Consider the following 15,231-nt stretch of genomic DNA (forward strand, 5'->3'; position numbering starts at 1 on the left):
TAGACGGAAATTTAAATCCTAATGACATCGGTAATGCTTTTATTTTACCTTCAAGCTACATTGGCAGTCCACGAAACATGCAGGAATACATACAAGACGCGATGACTTACGTACGTCATTACGGCCGACCGGATTTGTTTATTACATTTACATGTAACCCGAATTGGGAAGAGATACAAACTTTATTATTATCAGGACAACAAGCAGTTGATCGTCATGATATAACTGCTCGCGTGTTTAAACAAAAATTGAAATCCTTAATTGATTTTATTGTTAAATATTCAATTTTCGGTATCCTACGTTGTTGGCTGTATACGATTGAGTGGCAAAAGCGAGGTTTGCCTCATGCTCACATTTTGATTTGGCTTGAAGATAAAATCCGCCCAGAAGAAATTGATCAAATAATATCAGCTGAAATTCCAGACCCATTAATTGATCCAGAATTATTTGATGTTGTCACTAAACACATGATCCATGGGCCATGTGGTGCTTTTAATATCACGTCGCCATGCATGGAAAATGGAAAATGTAAGAAAAATTTCCCAAAGCCGCATACGAATGACACTATCACGGATATTGATGGTTATCCTATATATCGCCGCAGAAATACTGAGAATGGTGGCCACACATTTACAATGCGACTGCCAAATTATCCAAATCAAACAGAATTTGATAATCAGTGGGTGGTACCATATTCACCATTACTTTCAAAAACTTATAAAGCTCATATCAACGTCGAGCTTTGCAGTTCTGTAAAATCAATTAAGTACATATGTAAATATGTAAACAAAGGCAATGATTTGGCCATATTTGAAGTACAAGATATACATAAAAATGACGAAATAGCACGATACCAAATGGGTAGATATATTAGCAGCAACGAAGCTATTTGGCATATTCTCAGCTTTCTTTCAGAGACTTAAGACTATCTGCCTTACCTACAGTTCTTCTTTAATTGTATACTTCAATATAATATTACAATAACTTTAGCTACAGCAACGCGTAGCCGGGTCTGCTAGTCATTTATAAATATAATAAAACAATAAGTTTTAATAATTTTTTATTTTTAAGTTAAGTTTTTATAACATTTATTTTTGCAGCGACAAATAAATAAACGTTGAACAAGTTGGCAACAAACAAGAGAGTTCACTGCTAAATCATCGAACGCAGGCAACTCGTTTAAACTTCGATGAAAAAAGGAAAATGGGGAATCCCCAAACACGCACACATGCGAAGGGCGAAAGTCAGTGTAAGAGTGTTTGTGCGTATGTGTGTGTGTGTGAGTAAATTGTAGAGTTGGCGCAAACGAGTAAAGAAATCGCTCATGCAAAACTGATTGACTGTAACGAAGAAACTGTAAAAAGAAACACGAAACTTGTTACAGTTGCTGCTGATTTTTAGACCCAGCCACGCCGCCCTGCAACCGCCTTTTGGCTGCCCGCCCCCCCAATTCGTTGCCTGTTATCTGTCGGCGTTCATTTTTGTACATCGCTCACCCTCACATATGCAACGTATTCATTTGCCGCCGCTTCCAGAGATCCTGCTCCTGCATCCTCGGGTTACTGATTTTTATTGAAACGAAAATATCGTTGGCTGCGCTGCCCTTTCCTCTTATGGCCGTCAGCTACCCCCTTCCTCCACCCGTCACTCCACTTTTTGGGGAGCCGCTCTTCTTCTTTTTTGTTGGTTGCGCACTTAATTGAAAGGAATTGTTAATTCACACAGGACCCCATCTCCTCGCCCGATTCATCGCCTTTGTGCGTGATTGGTTGGCGCTGTAAACGACGGTAACTGTACTCCTTCTTGGAGCATCCCCCTTCACTCCCGACCTCAAATTCAGTTATTTTAATTTTTGCTTGGCAAAAAGTAACGCATGACGCACTTACACTCTTAAAAAATTGCTAAAATTGAGTATTTAAGTTGTAATTTGTTTAACATTTCTAAAATACCATTTTTATGTTCTTAATAAATTTATGAAACATTTATCATATGCATTATTGTAGTATTATTTAATTGCTGTTATTTTTGTGAGCTGTTCAAATCATTAAACCTATTTAAATTATTTCTGCAGAAGAACTATCAGTGTATTATATTTTTGTTATGGATTTCCAACCTTTTGTCAAAATATATTTTTGAGTGCACATTCAGTTAGCAGTACATCATTTGATGGTTTACATTTTGTTTGTAAGACAGAAGGCGTCTGTCAGACGTTTGTCGGCCTCCTTCCACGAGCCGAACTCGTTGTATTTATTCGTGACACTTATTTGTCATTTTTAGCGTATAATAGCATTGTGTGGATTATAAAAGGATTATAGCCCCCAGTCCGCCGGCTCCTTTCAAACCCAAGCAGTCTCCTCTGCGCCGCAATAATTGCTCACGTTCTCACGCGCTCTCAACGCCTCACCCCCTGTGGCTTTTAAAACCAATTTGGCAAAACCGTCCGACCACCAACAACCAAGTCAACCAGGTCAAAAGGCTGCTCCAAGATGTGTGTAATTAGACGTGACTTTTCCTCGAGTTTTTCTGAAGGGTTCGAGGATGGCCGGGGGCCAAATCGGGCCTTAAAGTCTTCTTAACGCTGTTGTTATTTAGAGCTTAATTGTGCCACGACACGGAGGAGCCCCAGGATTGTGTGTGGTGGCCGGGCGCCAATTATGGAGAAGGGGTGAACGTGAACTGCCCTCAAGGTTCAAGATGGATTAAAGTCCGCTTCAATGGTTAATCCATGGGGCTTCCGCCCCTTAGCATTGCCCCACTCAACCGCAATTAGCCAGGCAGAAGCTCGATATCGACACATTAGCATCTCCCCTGCACAGCAGGAATAATCTGATTATCAGCCACCAACCCCCGTACAATCCGTAACCCCAGTGAAAAAGTGCTAATTTGTACACGGAAATCACGCCCAGGAGCAGGAGCACGGATTTCCCAGCATTGGGTTCGTGTGCGTGTCACCTTCAGCCGACGGTTTCCCTTTTTCGCCTTTGTGCAAATTGAAAATATGCCAAATAATTACACATTTTTATGTGAATTTTTCAATTTATATGCCGTCAAATAAACGCTGCGTGCACATCAGAGTATTGACATCAAGTTGGGCGGGAGTTACGCCCCCCTTTCGCATTTCCCCAAGCTTTTCGCAATGTTGTTAAAACATCTTGTGGCAGTTTATTTATTCAAAAACTGCCGACCTTGAAAAGCTCTGATTTAGTGAAGAAAAAATTTGCTAGGTGGCGCCTTTAGCTAGTTTCTACATAAAATTACATATGCTTACAACGTATGTAACATTTTAGTAATAAAATGTAGAAAGTACACTCGTCGAATTTTAAAATATATTTAAAATAGAAAACCTTTGATATTTAATTTACATTAAATCCAATCAATTACAAATTTACAGTGAGAATTTGTTCCGTTTTATACTAATTAATTAAGAGAATAATAAATAGAACCACCCAATAAAAGCCGGACGTTTATATATTGACTGTTATTTAATGCGTTTACAAATATCTGGGTGTGTTGTTCAGTAACAACATGCACTCAAAAAAACTTACAAAGTTCAGTGTTTATGAAAACCCTACGCCAATAGCAGGGTGTCAGTGGCCAAAAGCCAACCATTTCCTGGTACTTGGCCGATAATTGTAATTAGTTATCAAATACATAAGCTGACAAATGCAGTTTCATACATTTTAAATGTACAAAAAGGGATGATAGGATGCGAAAATGATAAAGATACAACACAAAAGGGGAAAAGTTAGTTCAAATAAATGAACTAAATTGGGATCAAAGGGGAAATAGGAAAGTTAATGAGATGATTGAGATGCGGGTGGATCTCAGTTTAAGCGCTGAGTGACCGGCAGCTTCTTGCGTCGTCTACGCAATTGCTGACTGCGTTCCCAGTACCCATAGTATCGTTCCTGTTTCAACCACTCCTGATATTTATACCACCACTCCTCCCACTTGATATAGTCCTGCAAGAAAATTGTACACAAATTAGTATCCAGTGCAGATAATTGCTAAAATCACCGCTTACCTTTAGGTCCAAGTCCCTCAAGTAACCACGACTCTTGTAGTACTCGTAACGGACGCGCACATCGTCCCACGACAGCATTCCCGACGGTGCTGTGGTGGCCAACTCCTCCGGAAAGTGCCCGGCCGGTGCCGGCGAATACGAATAGCGACGCGGCGGCGACTCCAGGCCCTCTTCGATCATCACTTTGAGGGCCCCACCGGCGGAGTCTTTGGTGATGCGCATGTTTTCCATGTTGCTGCGATCGATGCTCCATTGCGCCATTTTGCCGAATCGCTCCGAGAGCGTCAGCCGCGTCGTTGCCGAGAAAGTCGGCAGCGTGCCAACCTCGTCGCTGTCCGAGCCGTTCGAATCGTCCGAATCCGAGGAGGAGTTCGCCGCGTTAGCTCCGGTACCACTGGTCGTCCCGCTCGGATGCTTTTTGCGTTTCTCACCTTCAATTTTTATGCGTGGCCTCAACTGATGGGAGAAATTTGGATTATTAGGTTTGAGTTTTGATAAATTTCAAATATGGTCTCTCACCTCCTTTTCCTTTTTCTTCTTCTTGGTCTGTCCTGCCGGTGCTCCAGTTGGCGCTGATGCCGGCTCTGGAGGCTCTGGCGGACGGTGCTTGAGACGCGGATCTTCCGGCGGCGGCGAGTGACGCGACGATCTCGCAATCTTCATGTGGGCATCCGACGATGAGCCGCGATCATGGCTGATGAGACGCATCTTCGCCTGCCGGTACTTTTCCATGGATACCGAACTGCCTCCACCTCCGCGCACGGGCGGTGGAGTGGTGGGTCGACCATGGATGCGGCCATGTGACTCCGACGGAGGGGCGGCGGCGCCCCCGAACGATAATGGCCACGTGGCTTGGGCGGTGGTGAACGCGGACCGCGGGATCTGAAGTAGGGAAGTCAACATTGTTAAATCAGGTGGCTTAAATGATAACCCACTGTCCAGCTTACCGAGATCTGTGACGATGGCTGGGCGAGCAAAGGGAGCAGGAGTCATCGGAACTGCTGCTCATCGAGCTGTTTGAACGCGAACGTATTGAGTGCTGCAAGAAAATATAAAATGAACAATTAATAAAAGATGAATTAAAATTTACTTTGATTACTTACCCTTGGCGGTGGCGATGGTGGACGCTTCGAACGCGGCAGGATGTGAGCGACGGCGCCGCGTTTATCCATTCCCGACGTCGAGGGCGGCGGAAGCGGCGGCGACCGACGACGCCCCAACGGAGAACGCGACGCGTTTGGCTTGCGTCTCAGCGACGAGGAGGACGAGCCACCACCACTGGGTTCCGGAGGCGATCGAGGCCGTCCGCCGTGGCCATTTCCCGGACGACGCATAAGGGCGTCATGACTGTTGTTGGGCGAACGCGGCATGGGCGGTGATCGCGGTCCTCCGCGTCGGTCCATGTGCATGGACATCGGAGGCGATCGGCGACGCGGTGGAGGCGACAGCGGAGGCGATTTGCGCAAACGCGACCGACTGCGCGAATGGGGCGAACGCGAGCGGCCGTACCGCTGCGACGACGAGGGTGGCGGCGGACCGGGCGGTGGTCCGCCTGTGGGTGGATATCGACCATATGGAGGAGCTCCTCCGTCACGACCTTCGCGTTCACTTTCACCGGAACTGCTTTCGCCTTGGATGTACATCTTCTTGTAGCCCGTGTGACGCCAGCGATTCGGATCCTTCTCCTCCGCCTCGATCAGCTTCTTATCCCAATAATCGTTGGTGGTGTTGGCGCGCGCCTTCTTCATGACGTTGTCGATCTCGCGTCGCTTTCCGGCGGGTAATGAGGGATCTGCAAGGTGAGAGGTAAGAGGTCAGCTTCGGTTCGGCAGGATTGTTGGGTGGTGGGTGCTGATCGTTCCGGGAAGTCCGTTTATGACCCTCGGACATCGCTAATCCCGGCGAGGCGCGGGGTTTTTCAATCCCCTTATCCTAGAGTTGCTGCTGGTTGGTAGAGATCAGTTTTCAGGTACCTGTTATGCGGGCAGCTGTCGGCTGCCTGTCCATGTGCAGTTTGGGATTCAGTTCGGCGCGCCTGCGCGACGCCATCGCGGTATTTCGTTCTCTCGCTCTGGCAAATATCGCATATATATCGCGCACGTTTTTCTTTTTTTTTTTTTGTCTGGGTGAATTTATGGCCCAAGCGATAGATACTCAGTTTTATTACCCCGTAAAATCGGTTAGGGTTTGGCGAACGCGACAACACAATTTACCATTTTTCATAAACATACACAACAAGCTGCAAATATATTACAATTGAATATAGAAACGTGTAAGAGAACATTAAAAAAGACCAACTGAAAACAACATCAACAATATCAAGAGCGGAGTGAGAGAGAAATGGGAGCTGCTGAGAGGGTTTGGAGTTCGTAGCTCGGAGCGCGGGCAGCTGGCGAGAAAGCGGAGACAGCTGAAAACGCAGAGGGAGTGAAACGCGGACACGTTCCGGCTGCCATACAATCCATATCGCGACGTAGTCCGTGCCCAAACTGGGCGAGAGAGCCGATCTGCAACCGGCTTGCACGCTCTATTCACATATGCTTTTTCCATTTCTTTCTTCGGCTTGGTTCACGCACATACACATTCATACACAAACACACCAGCACCAATATATATATTTTTTTTTTTTGCCTTGTCAGCACGATAGGAACTCAGAGCGAGAGCGAGACAGAGAGACTGAGACAATGTGAGACTCCCGACGGCAGCAACAAAAACTTCCGATTTTAATCTCTGACGATTATGTAAACGGTGTAAAACAGGCACTAAACTAATTTGCTTACATTTGGCTACGTTTTCTTGCACGTTTTTCGGTATTATGTGAGGTTTTAGTGGGCAAATGGAAAACACGGCGTTGCGTTCAGTTTTTCTCGACGGCCATGTTGGTAGAGTTGGAGCGAAGAACGATGTCTACTCGATACTATCGATTGTTGCAGAAACCATCGGAGCAACCCCGGGTTCCCCGGTCACAGTTCACAGTTCACGGCTCACGGCTTTTAATTATAACAAAATAATTAAAAATAAAGATATATGTACATTTATTTATGTGGATGATCACCCATTTGTTATGTAGTATATAATATATATTATGACATAAGTTCTGGTTGTGTGAGAAAATAAAAATGCTCATGTAATTAAAAAAAATTTTTTTTTTATATATATCTCCATAAAAACGACAACCTATGTATATATTACTGCAAAAAAATTATAAAACAAAAAGAAAAACCGAAATTGAAAATGGGAAAAGTGTGACTAAAGAAAAAGTGATCTCAGTAGTTTTTATTCAAGGATATTATGACCCTCCCCTTAACATATAATGGAAGTTTCCGCGTATATAAAACTCCACATCCGCTGGGGTTTTACATAAATGGAATTCCCAAATTCCAGCTGCACATAATATACGATGGGTAGAAGTAACACAATTAAATTTTCCATCATCCCCAAAAAGGCTGTATCCTGGGCACGAATTGTAAAACTTCTCTATTTCTTCAATCATGCTGTCGTATTGAATTTTGGACAGATTATATGTGTGCTTGTCAGAATAACTTCTGCCCCTCATTTCCGAGGCTGTGGATTTGCCGCAACGGCCGCCAGATGAAAAGCTAAAAGTAGTTGTTTTTTTTTCATTTTGTATCACCAGCCATGTATGAACAAAACCATGAAAATCCAAAACGCGATTGTCATTGTAAATAGTGGCTTTATAAAATTCTCGCGATCGTTTGCTTCGAACGGAATTTATCTAAAAAAATATTTAATATTAGTATAAAGAAAAATAACTCAATAAATATTATCCTTAAAGAAAACTTTACCAGATTAGTCGGAGTCGCTCTAAATTCTGCAACGCTCGCAAATAATATTAAGCACACAATTTGTACAATCATTTTTTTTTTTGTATTGAAATGAAATACAGCCTAGAGAGCGAGGAATAATAATAACCAAAAGTCAATGTATATTCTGTGATTTTATACAATTTTCGTCGTCAGTTGTTATCAACATCGCGCCTTTCAAATTTTGTCGTTAGTTGTTATCATTTAACAACCTATTAACCTATTTAATAACCAATTTAAAATGATTATTTTGAACTGGGAAATTTGGAAATGGGGGATATAGGAAAAGGAAACAGATTTTGATCTCTGACATCATCACCAGAAATTTCTTTTAAAAAAACAACATGTCTCAATTATGTTTTTATACCCTTGCGGAACAAAGGGTATTATAATTTTGGCCAGAAGTTTGCTACCCAATAAAGGAGACACCTTATAAATATTCTTGATCAGCATCACGATCTGAATCTGTCCGTTTCTGCGCAAACTAACAGGCCGGATGAAAAGTCCCCGGTTTACCATAGTAAAAAACATTTTTTTTGCAAAATTCAATTTTATTATTCAACATAGTTGCCTTCGAGGGCGATACAGCGATTATAGCGATTTTCCAACTTTTCGATGCCACTTTTGTAGTACTCTTTCGGTTTATCCTCAAAATAGGCCTCAGTTTCAGCAATCACTTCATCATCGGTCTTAAATTTCTTGCCAGCGAGCATTCTTTTAAGGTCCGCAAACAGGAAATAGTCGCTGGGGGCCAGATCTGGAGAATACGGTGGATGAGGAAGCAATTCGTAGCCCAATTCATAAATTTTAGCCATCGTTTCTCCAGACTTGTGACATGGTGCATTGTCTTGGTGGAACAGCACTTTTTTCCTCTTCAAATGCGGCCGTTTCTTTGCGATTTCGGCTTTCAACCGCTCCAATAAAGCAATGTAATAGTCGCTGTTGATTGTCTGTCCCTTCTGGAGATAGTCGATGAATATTATTCCATGCGCATCCCAAAAAACAGACGCCATAAACTTTCCAGCCGGCTGTTGCGTTTTTCCACGCTTTGGATTGGGTTCGTCGCTTGCTGTCCATTCAGATGATTGACGATTGGACTCTGGAGTGTAGTGATGGAGCCATGTTTCATCCATTGTCACATATCGACGGAAAAATTCGGCTTTATTGCGCTTAAACATCTCCAAACACTGCTCCGAATCATCAACTCGCTGTTGTTTTTGATCGATTGTGAGCTCGCGCGGCACCCACTTTGCACAGAGCTTTCGCATGCCCAAATATTCGCGAATGATATGATGTACACGTTCCTTTGATATCTTTACAATGTCTGCTATCTCGCTCAACTTCATTTTACGGTCATTCAAAATTATTTTATGGATTTTTTTGATGTTTTCGTCGGTAACAGCCTCTTTTGGGCGTCCACTGCGTTCACCGTCTTCAGTGCTCATTTCACCACGTTTGAACTTAGCATACCAATCAATGATGGTTGATTTTCCTGGTGCAGACCCCGGAAACTCTTTATCAAGCCACGCTTTGGCTTCAACTGTATTTTTTCCTTTCAAAAAGCAATACTTTATTAACACACGAAATTCTTTTTTTCCATCTTTTCAACAATAACAAAAGTAGCTTCACTCAAATCGATATAACTCCCGAACTAATTGTCCGATTGCTGTCAAATTTTGACACTTATCGTTTGAAGGTTGGTACTGAATGAAAATCATATGGAAACAAATCTAGTAACGCCATCTATGGGTCAGACCGGGGACTTTTCATCCGGCCTGTTAGTCTCTAAAAAAATTCTCACTCCGTTGTTTTTGATCAGATCGACTTGATTTCTTCCAGTTAGTGATTTTTAACCACTATCGAATTTCGGTTAAAATTTGATCAAAATAACTGAATTAGTTTCCTGTTGAAGCGAAAAAATGTGTCTACTCGATACTATCGATGGTTCCAGAAATCATCGGGGCTACCGCGGGTTCCACAGTCACATTCACAGTTTGCACTGTCACGGTTTAAGATTAAAGCAAATTGAATAAAATAAATTTACAAATTTAGTAATGCCGAAATTCACCCGTTTGTCCTTGCGCCACATAAGGTCATTAATTTTTAATTAGGCTGAAATTAATTTTTGGTATCGTAAGCCAGCAAGGAAACGTTGCACCAGCACATCACTAGTTCTACTCATTGCAATCTGCAATGGGCACACTGTTAATTTTTTGTGAGATTTCTTGAAATTATTTATTTTGAAAAATTAAAATGCAACGCGACGAAAAACTCTTCGAGTTGACGTTAGATACGGTCCTTCAGCGTCTTAATGATCTCAAGCTGGCTGTTCTCTCCATGATCCAGAAGCTGGAGATGGAATACGAGACTATTAATTGGCCGACATTTCTGGACAACTTTGCCATAATCTCGAGTCATCTTACGGGCTTGACCAAGATTTTGGCCAAGGAGCAGTGTCCGCCGTTAAGGAACCGCACCGTCCTTCCGCTACTCGTCTCAATGGACCGGGATGAGACCCTGATTAATATTACAGAAGGCCGGGTGCCTGTTTTTTCACACGACATAGTTCCGGACTATCTGAGAACCCGGCCGGATCCGATTACGGAGCAAAAGATGCTTCAAAACGAGCAGAAGGCGGCGAACCTTACAAACGACGCCGCCATGAAGCAGGTCACCCAATACAACAAGGTCGTGTCCCATGTTCTCGACATGGTCAGTAAGGCTCGCGAGGAATGGGAGATCGAGAGCTCCTCAAGAACCGGCATCCAGCAGACGAGCAGCATGGCCGATACCCAGCTTCTGGTGGCCGCCGTGGGCATGGGCAAGGGCCTCAAGCTGGCCAACTACGGACCTGGGCCGGGCATGATGGTGCCGCCTTCGATCCGCGCACCTTCGCCCATGGGCGGACCCGCCATGAGTCCTGGCAACGTGCAACAGCAGCTGGGAAAGGCCCCGTCGGCCGTGAAGACCAACATCAAGTCCGCCAACCAAGTACATCCGTTCTCTCGATAGCAAAATCCGTAGTATATATTGGCTATTTTCGCTTCCCTCTGGCGGAATGTGTCGTAATAAGTTACATGTCCCTAATTCTAAGGCTATGACTAAGCAAACATAAACATGAACAAAATCAAGTGGTTCGTCTCTTCATTTCCAACTCAGACTTCCTTCTTTTCCGGCTGTGCGTGCTTCTCGCTGATGAGAATCTCGTGCAGCTTAATATCCTTCGGCGTGGACACATCCACCAGTTCCAAACACAGAGCCAGTGTTTCGTCCTTCTGTTTGTGCAGGCGCCGCACGATTCCGATGAACTTTTGACCCAGTGTCAGCTGACGGAATCGAATGCAGTTATCTTTGCTCCAAACAACGTCTGCTAACTGAATGCCTGAAAAACAAATTTATATATATTTAATAATATTTTATAATTTATAAAAAAAAAAAAAAAAAAAGAAAAGCTTATACTTATAACCTTGTATCTTGACATTACAAATGTCGAGCAAAATGCATAAATTTTTTTTTATTTCTTTGTCATTTATTTTATTTGATATTGTCAACCGATTTTTATGAAAGTAAATTTAATTATTTATTTATTTAAAAAACTAAAAATTACTTTAAGAGGCATGCTACTTCAAAATCGGATTAAAATTAAAAAGTTATGGACTTGGATTTAGTGAATTTTGGTCAATTATTTCGTCTAGTTCGATTCAGAGTGTGTTGCTGATCAAGAATATATATATGTACATTATGGGACCTTAGGTGTCTCATACAATGCATTGCATACTTGTGCAAGGGTATAAAAAGCTACTCTTATTAACTCACCATATAATTGGGCTGGGAGTGCCATCTTCGGCAGCTTCCTTAATTCCGGCTGCAGAGTTTTTAGCTGATCGCAGGCAATCACTCCATCGTCGCCCAGATCCACGAATCTCACGTGTATTATCTCATCGTAAATTTTGCGAATATTTACGCTAAAGTTAAACAGTTTCAAAAATCAATAAGTCATTTAAATTGTAATTCTATTTTGGATGCCTTTTTGGATTTTGATTTGGCATTATCTAAATAACTACTTACCGATGATATACGCCTTCGCTGTCGGGAGCTGCGTATGCCTCTCCAATGGCCAGTTGGGATGGCTGGACTCCCTTGGCGGCAGGGCTTTTGCAATGCTCTTGCAGATCCTTCATTAAAGCCTGCAGCTGGTTATAGCATTTATAGGGTTGCACCTGCAGGAAGATTGATTTAATTGTAAATAATATTTATGAATTTTGAATTACTAAACCTACCGCAAAGTGAGCGGGATTCACGGAGAGGGCAACCCGCACCTCGAAATAGGCGCCAACTGCTGGAATGGCCTCGTAATCCTTAAGCACGAGCGAAGAGAAGGAAGTGACTCCCGATCTTGGAATTGCCGCCTTCATTGGTGTAACCGGCGGAGTAAGAGCCACGAGGTCACTTCCGCTGCTCTGGCTGGAGACCACGGAGCTGTAGCTGCCGCGTCTTGGCAAGTGGACGTTGGAACTCAGGGGCAAATCATCGTATTTCTCCGGCCGAATGGAGCTGCGCGGGTGGGGAATCGAGGGGGGAAGGTGGAAGGTGGGTAGAAGCCGGATAAGGAGTGGCGGGGATAACAGTGGGTGTCGCGGTTTAAAAAATGTTCTTGCTTTTTGACTTACTGGGTAGTAATGTGGCAACTTATGAGTATATTTTTCAGATTATATACAAAGATGTGAATGACTTAGGGTTAGCTTACAGTAGGTTTATTTACGGGGTATGTTCGTTAGCGTTGATCGAATTTGTTTTAGCGATAGCCTATCATGTCAGTTCCAGATTATCGAAAGCACTAATAGAGACAGCATTAACCAAAGGATCGATTACAATAATATATTAGCTCAGTAATATGAACTTATAGGGCACCGGTGGTCACGGTTCAGATGTCGTTGGGTAAGGAGCTTGATGGTGTAGTGATGATGAGTTTTGATGACATTGACCAAATGATATTAAATGAATACACAATGCAAATGAGCCTTATTCAATCCCACTTACCTCGCCATCTCGAATTCCAGGCGAAGGCCGATGTTTATGCACATGTACATCGATTCCGGATCCTGTCCGCGGATGAACACGTTGACCAAAGGCTTTGAGCCATCCTTGGCCACCACTTTAAGCTAAAAGAATCACGTCAGCATTTAATTGGGTGAACTTTCATTTAAAACCTACCAAGGCCTCACAGCGCGGAGGCATCAGTCCACGAAGACGCCCCAGCATCTGGCCCGCGATCTCCGGAACGTCGTGAAGACGAACGGGCAGTGCCTGTGGCGGGAATGTGGCCAGTGCTCTGTTGCTCGCTTCCAGGCGGTAAATGTTGGAGATGTGCGTCTTGCGCTGCCGTCCGTCGTCCACGTAATAGACGTCGAAGGTCTCCTCCTCTGGATTCTTGGGTCGGGTCACCAGTCGTCCGCGGAACCATTGCTTCTGGCCCTCGACAGACTCGTCGCAGACGAAGACATGGCGATCGTGCAGCAGATCGGAATAGCTCACGCGGTCCTGCTCGCCCAGATCAGCCACTGTTTGGGCTATGCTGCGCTCCAAGAATTTCAAATCCTCGTTGCGGATTAGCACCAACAGGTCGCCATCCTCGTTGATGTGCGACACGAGGATCGGTGTGGTCTTACCGATTTTCTTTTCGTCCGTTAGCGTGGGTGGCGGTGTACATTTTGTGATCCTGCTGGCCACCAGGTCGTTCAAGTGAATGTCCTCGGCCGTCGAGGTGTCGTACAGCGTTGCCACCAAACAGGCCCGTCGCTTGCCCTTCTCCTCAACTCCCTGCGCAGCTCCGCCCAGTTCGAGGAACTGCTTCTGGGTGGTGAGCACATGGGCCACAACCGTCTGACCATCCAGTTCCTTGGACAGAACCGCCTGGGCATGCGGATGGTCCTCGAACTTGTCCAACGCATACATACTCAGGCAGACGGCCTGGGCAGGAAGCACTAGGAACTGCGGCGGGCACTGGAACAGATCGGCGAACTCGAACAGAGCCACGTCGCCGAAGTCCACGAAGTGGCAGCGGCACGATCGCTGCTCCTCGTTCACGGAGATTACACGCACGCGGTTCCAGCCATCGGGGATCTCCACGAGATAGACTTCCTGAAGAAAAGGTTTAACCACCGGCTGTCGGAACAGCGGAACCGCCATTTGACGGCCCATGTGCTTGGTCAGCTCATCGAAGTTGGCTATCTGATCGATCAGTCGAGCCCACACCTGCTTGGTGGAGTCGCAGTGGCTGATGAACATGTTCCAGTCGTGCGGACCACCTTCGAGTGTCTGCCATGGCAGCTGTGGCTCCGGCAGTATGCTGGGTGTGCTGATGCGAGCCGGTTCCGGTATTCCAGGATCGTTGGCGAACAATATGATCCTCGGGTCAATGCCGTGCTCCACGCGGATCTTCTTTGACTCAATGATCAGATCGTACCAATGGCCGGGCAGGTGTTGTCGGAAGGTGCTGCTGTACCAGTCCTCCAGCTTGTGTCCCAATATGCCATGCGGGTACTTCAGCAGCTCCTTGTACAATCCGTCGATGAACTCCTCGTCGCCAAGCGTGCAAGCGGAGAGCTTCTGGTGCGACTCGGCGTGCTGGATGCGCTGAATGGCAACCTGGGCTGTGCGTTGGCGGGCCGATTCCTCGTCGGCGAACTCCTGCGGATAGCTGCTGTACACATCGCCATCGATGCGAACGGAACAGTGCAGGCGAGGCGGCTTGTTGAAAATGTTGAATACGGGTGTTTCGAAGCCATTTTCCTGGCAATAGCGATTCAGCGAGGAGACGGCGTCAAGGGAAGCATCGATTTTGATGGCCACCTTTGATTTTGGCGCGGGATTAGCCTTGACTGCCTGCGCCTGCTGCACTCGCATTAAATTCTCGTTGTGCGCGGCTTTGACGGCAGCGGGCTTCGTTTGAGCGTTTTCCGGGGAAGCAGGCGGAGTGATGGGCGCTACCCCTGGCGAGGGAGAATCCGTTGGTGGCTTCACTTTCAGTCTATGATTCACGGAGCTTCCCGTGGAGCGAACCTGTCCGGGATGGAGGACACGCGGATGGAGGGGCCGATTGAAGTTAGATTCGGGGGTATTGAAAACGCTGCTTGCTTCATGTTGGCGCTGCGGTGCACTGTTTCCAAGGATCGCACGCAGCGGAGGCTTGCCGCCATTGTGTTTGCCTTGACCGTTGGTTTTGCCTTGACTTTGACCGTGGCCATTCATGGCTGGCGCCTTGTCATTCGCAATAGTCACTAGGATCTTCTCCTGGTCCAACTTTGCAGCTCGCATGACCACCGATGGTTGTCGATTTGGCAGTATATCCCGCTCGCCCCTTTCCTTCTTTTCCTTTTCTGC

The 15,231-nt window shown here is 45.2% G+C and overlaps 3 protein-coding genes across 3 annotated transcripts; 1 reads left to right on the forward strand and 2 right to left on the reverse strand.

Moving 5' to 3' along the window:
* Positions 1 to 3,463: 3,463 nt before the first annotated feature.
* Positions 3,464 to 6,935, reverse strand: LOC108094937 (serine/arginine repetitive matrix protein 1). The gene is given in 8 exon segments (XM_017195796.2): positions 3,464 to 3,962; positions 4,025 to 4,480; positions 4,544 to 4,842; positions 4,845 to 4,906; positions 4,972 to 5,063; positions 5,128 to 5,816; positions 5,998 to 6,263; positions 6,805 to 6,935. Coding segments are annotated over 7 exon segments (1,812 nt in total). The 5' UTR covers positions 6,074 to 6,263; positions 6,805 to 6,935; the 3' UTR covers positions 3,464 to 3,824.
* A 3,070-nt stretch (positions 6,936 to 10,005) lies between these two features.
* On the forward strand, positions 10,006 to 10,979 carry LOC108094882 (mediator of RNA polymerase II transcription subunit 8). Its single transcript, XM_017195717.2, has one exon. The coding sequence runs from the start codon at positions 10,102 to 10,104 to the stop codon at positions 10,858 to 10,860; it is 759 nt and encodes a 252-aa protein (XP_017051206.1). The 5' UTR covers positions 10,006 to 10,101; the 3' UTR covers positions 10,861 to 10,979.
* Positions 10,852 to 15,180, reverse strand: LOC108094881 (tudor domain-containing protein 7). Its single transcript, XM_043208048.1, has 6 exons — positions 13,063 to 15,180; positions 12,889 to 13,010; positions 12,129 to 12,402; positions 11,917 to 12,068; positions 11,665 to 11,813; positions 10,852 to 11,230 (listed from the first exon to the last, which is right to left on the reverse strand). The coding sequence occupies exons 1-6, from the start codon at positions 15,163 to 15,165 to the stop codon at positions 11,004 to 11,006; spliced, it is 3,027 nt and encodes a 1,008-aa protein (XP_043063983.1). The 5' UTR covers positions 15,166 to 15,180; the 3' UTR covers positions 10,852 to 11,003.
* Between the last annotated feature and the right edge of the window lie 51 nt (positions 15,181 to 15,231).

The sequence above is a fragment of the Drosophila ficusphila genome, unplaced genomic scaffold (genome assembly GCF_018152265.1).
Source record: "Drosophila ficusphila isolate 14025-0441.05 unplaced genomic scaffold, ASM1815226v1 contig_414, whole genome shotgun sequence".
NCBI classification, from domain to species: domain Eukaryota; kingdom Metazoa; phylum Arthropoda; class Insecta; order Diptera; family Drosophilidae; genus Drosophila; species Drosophila ficusphila.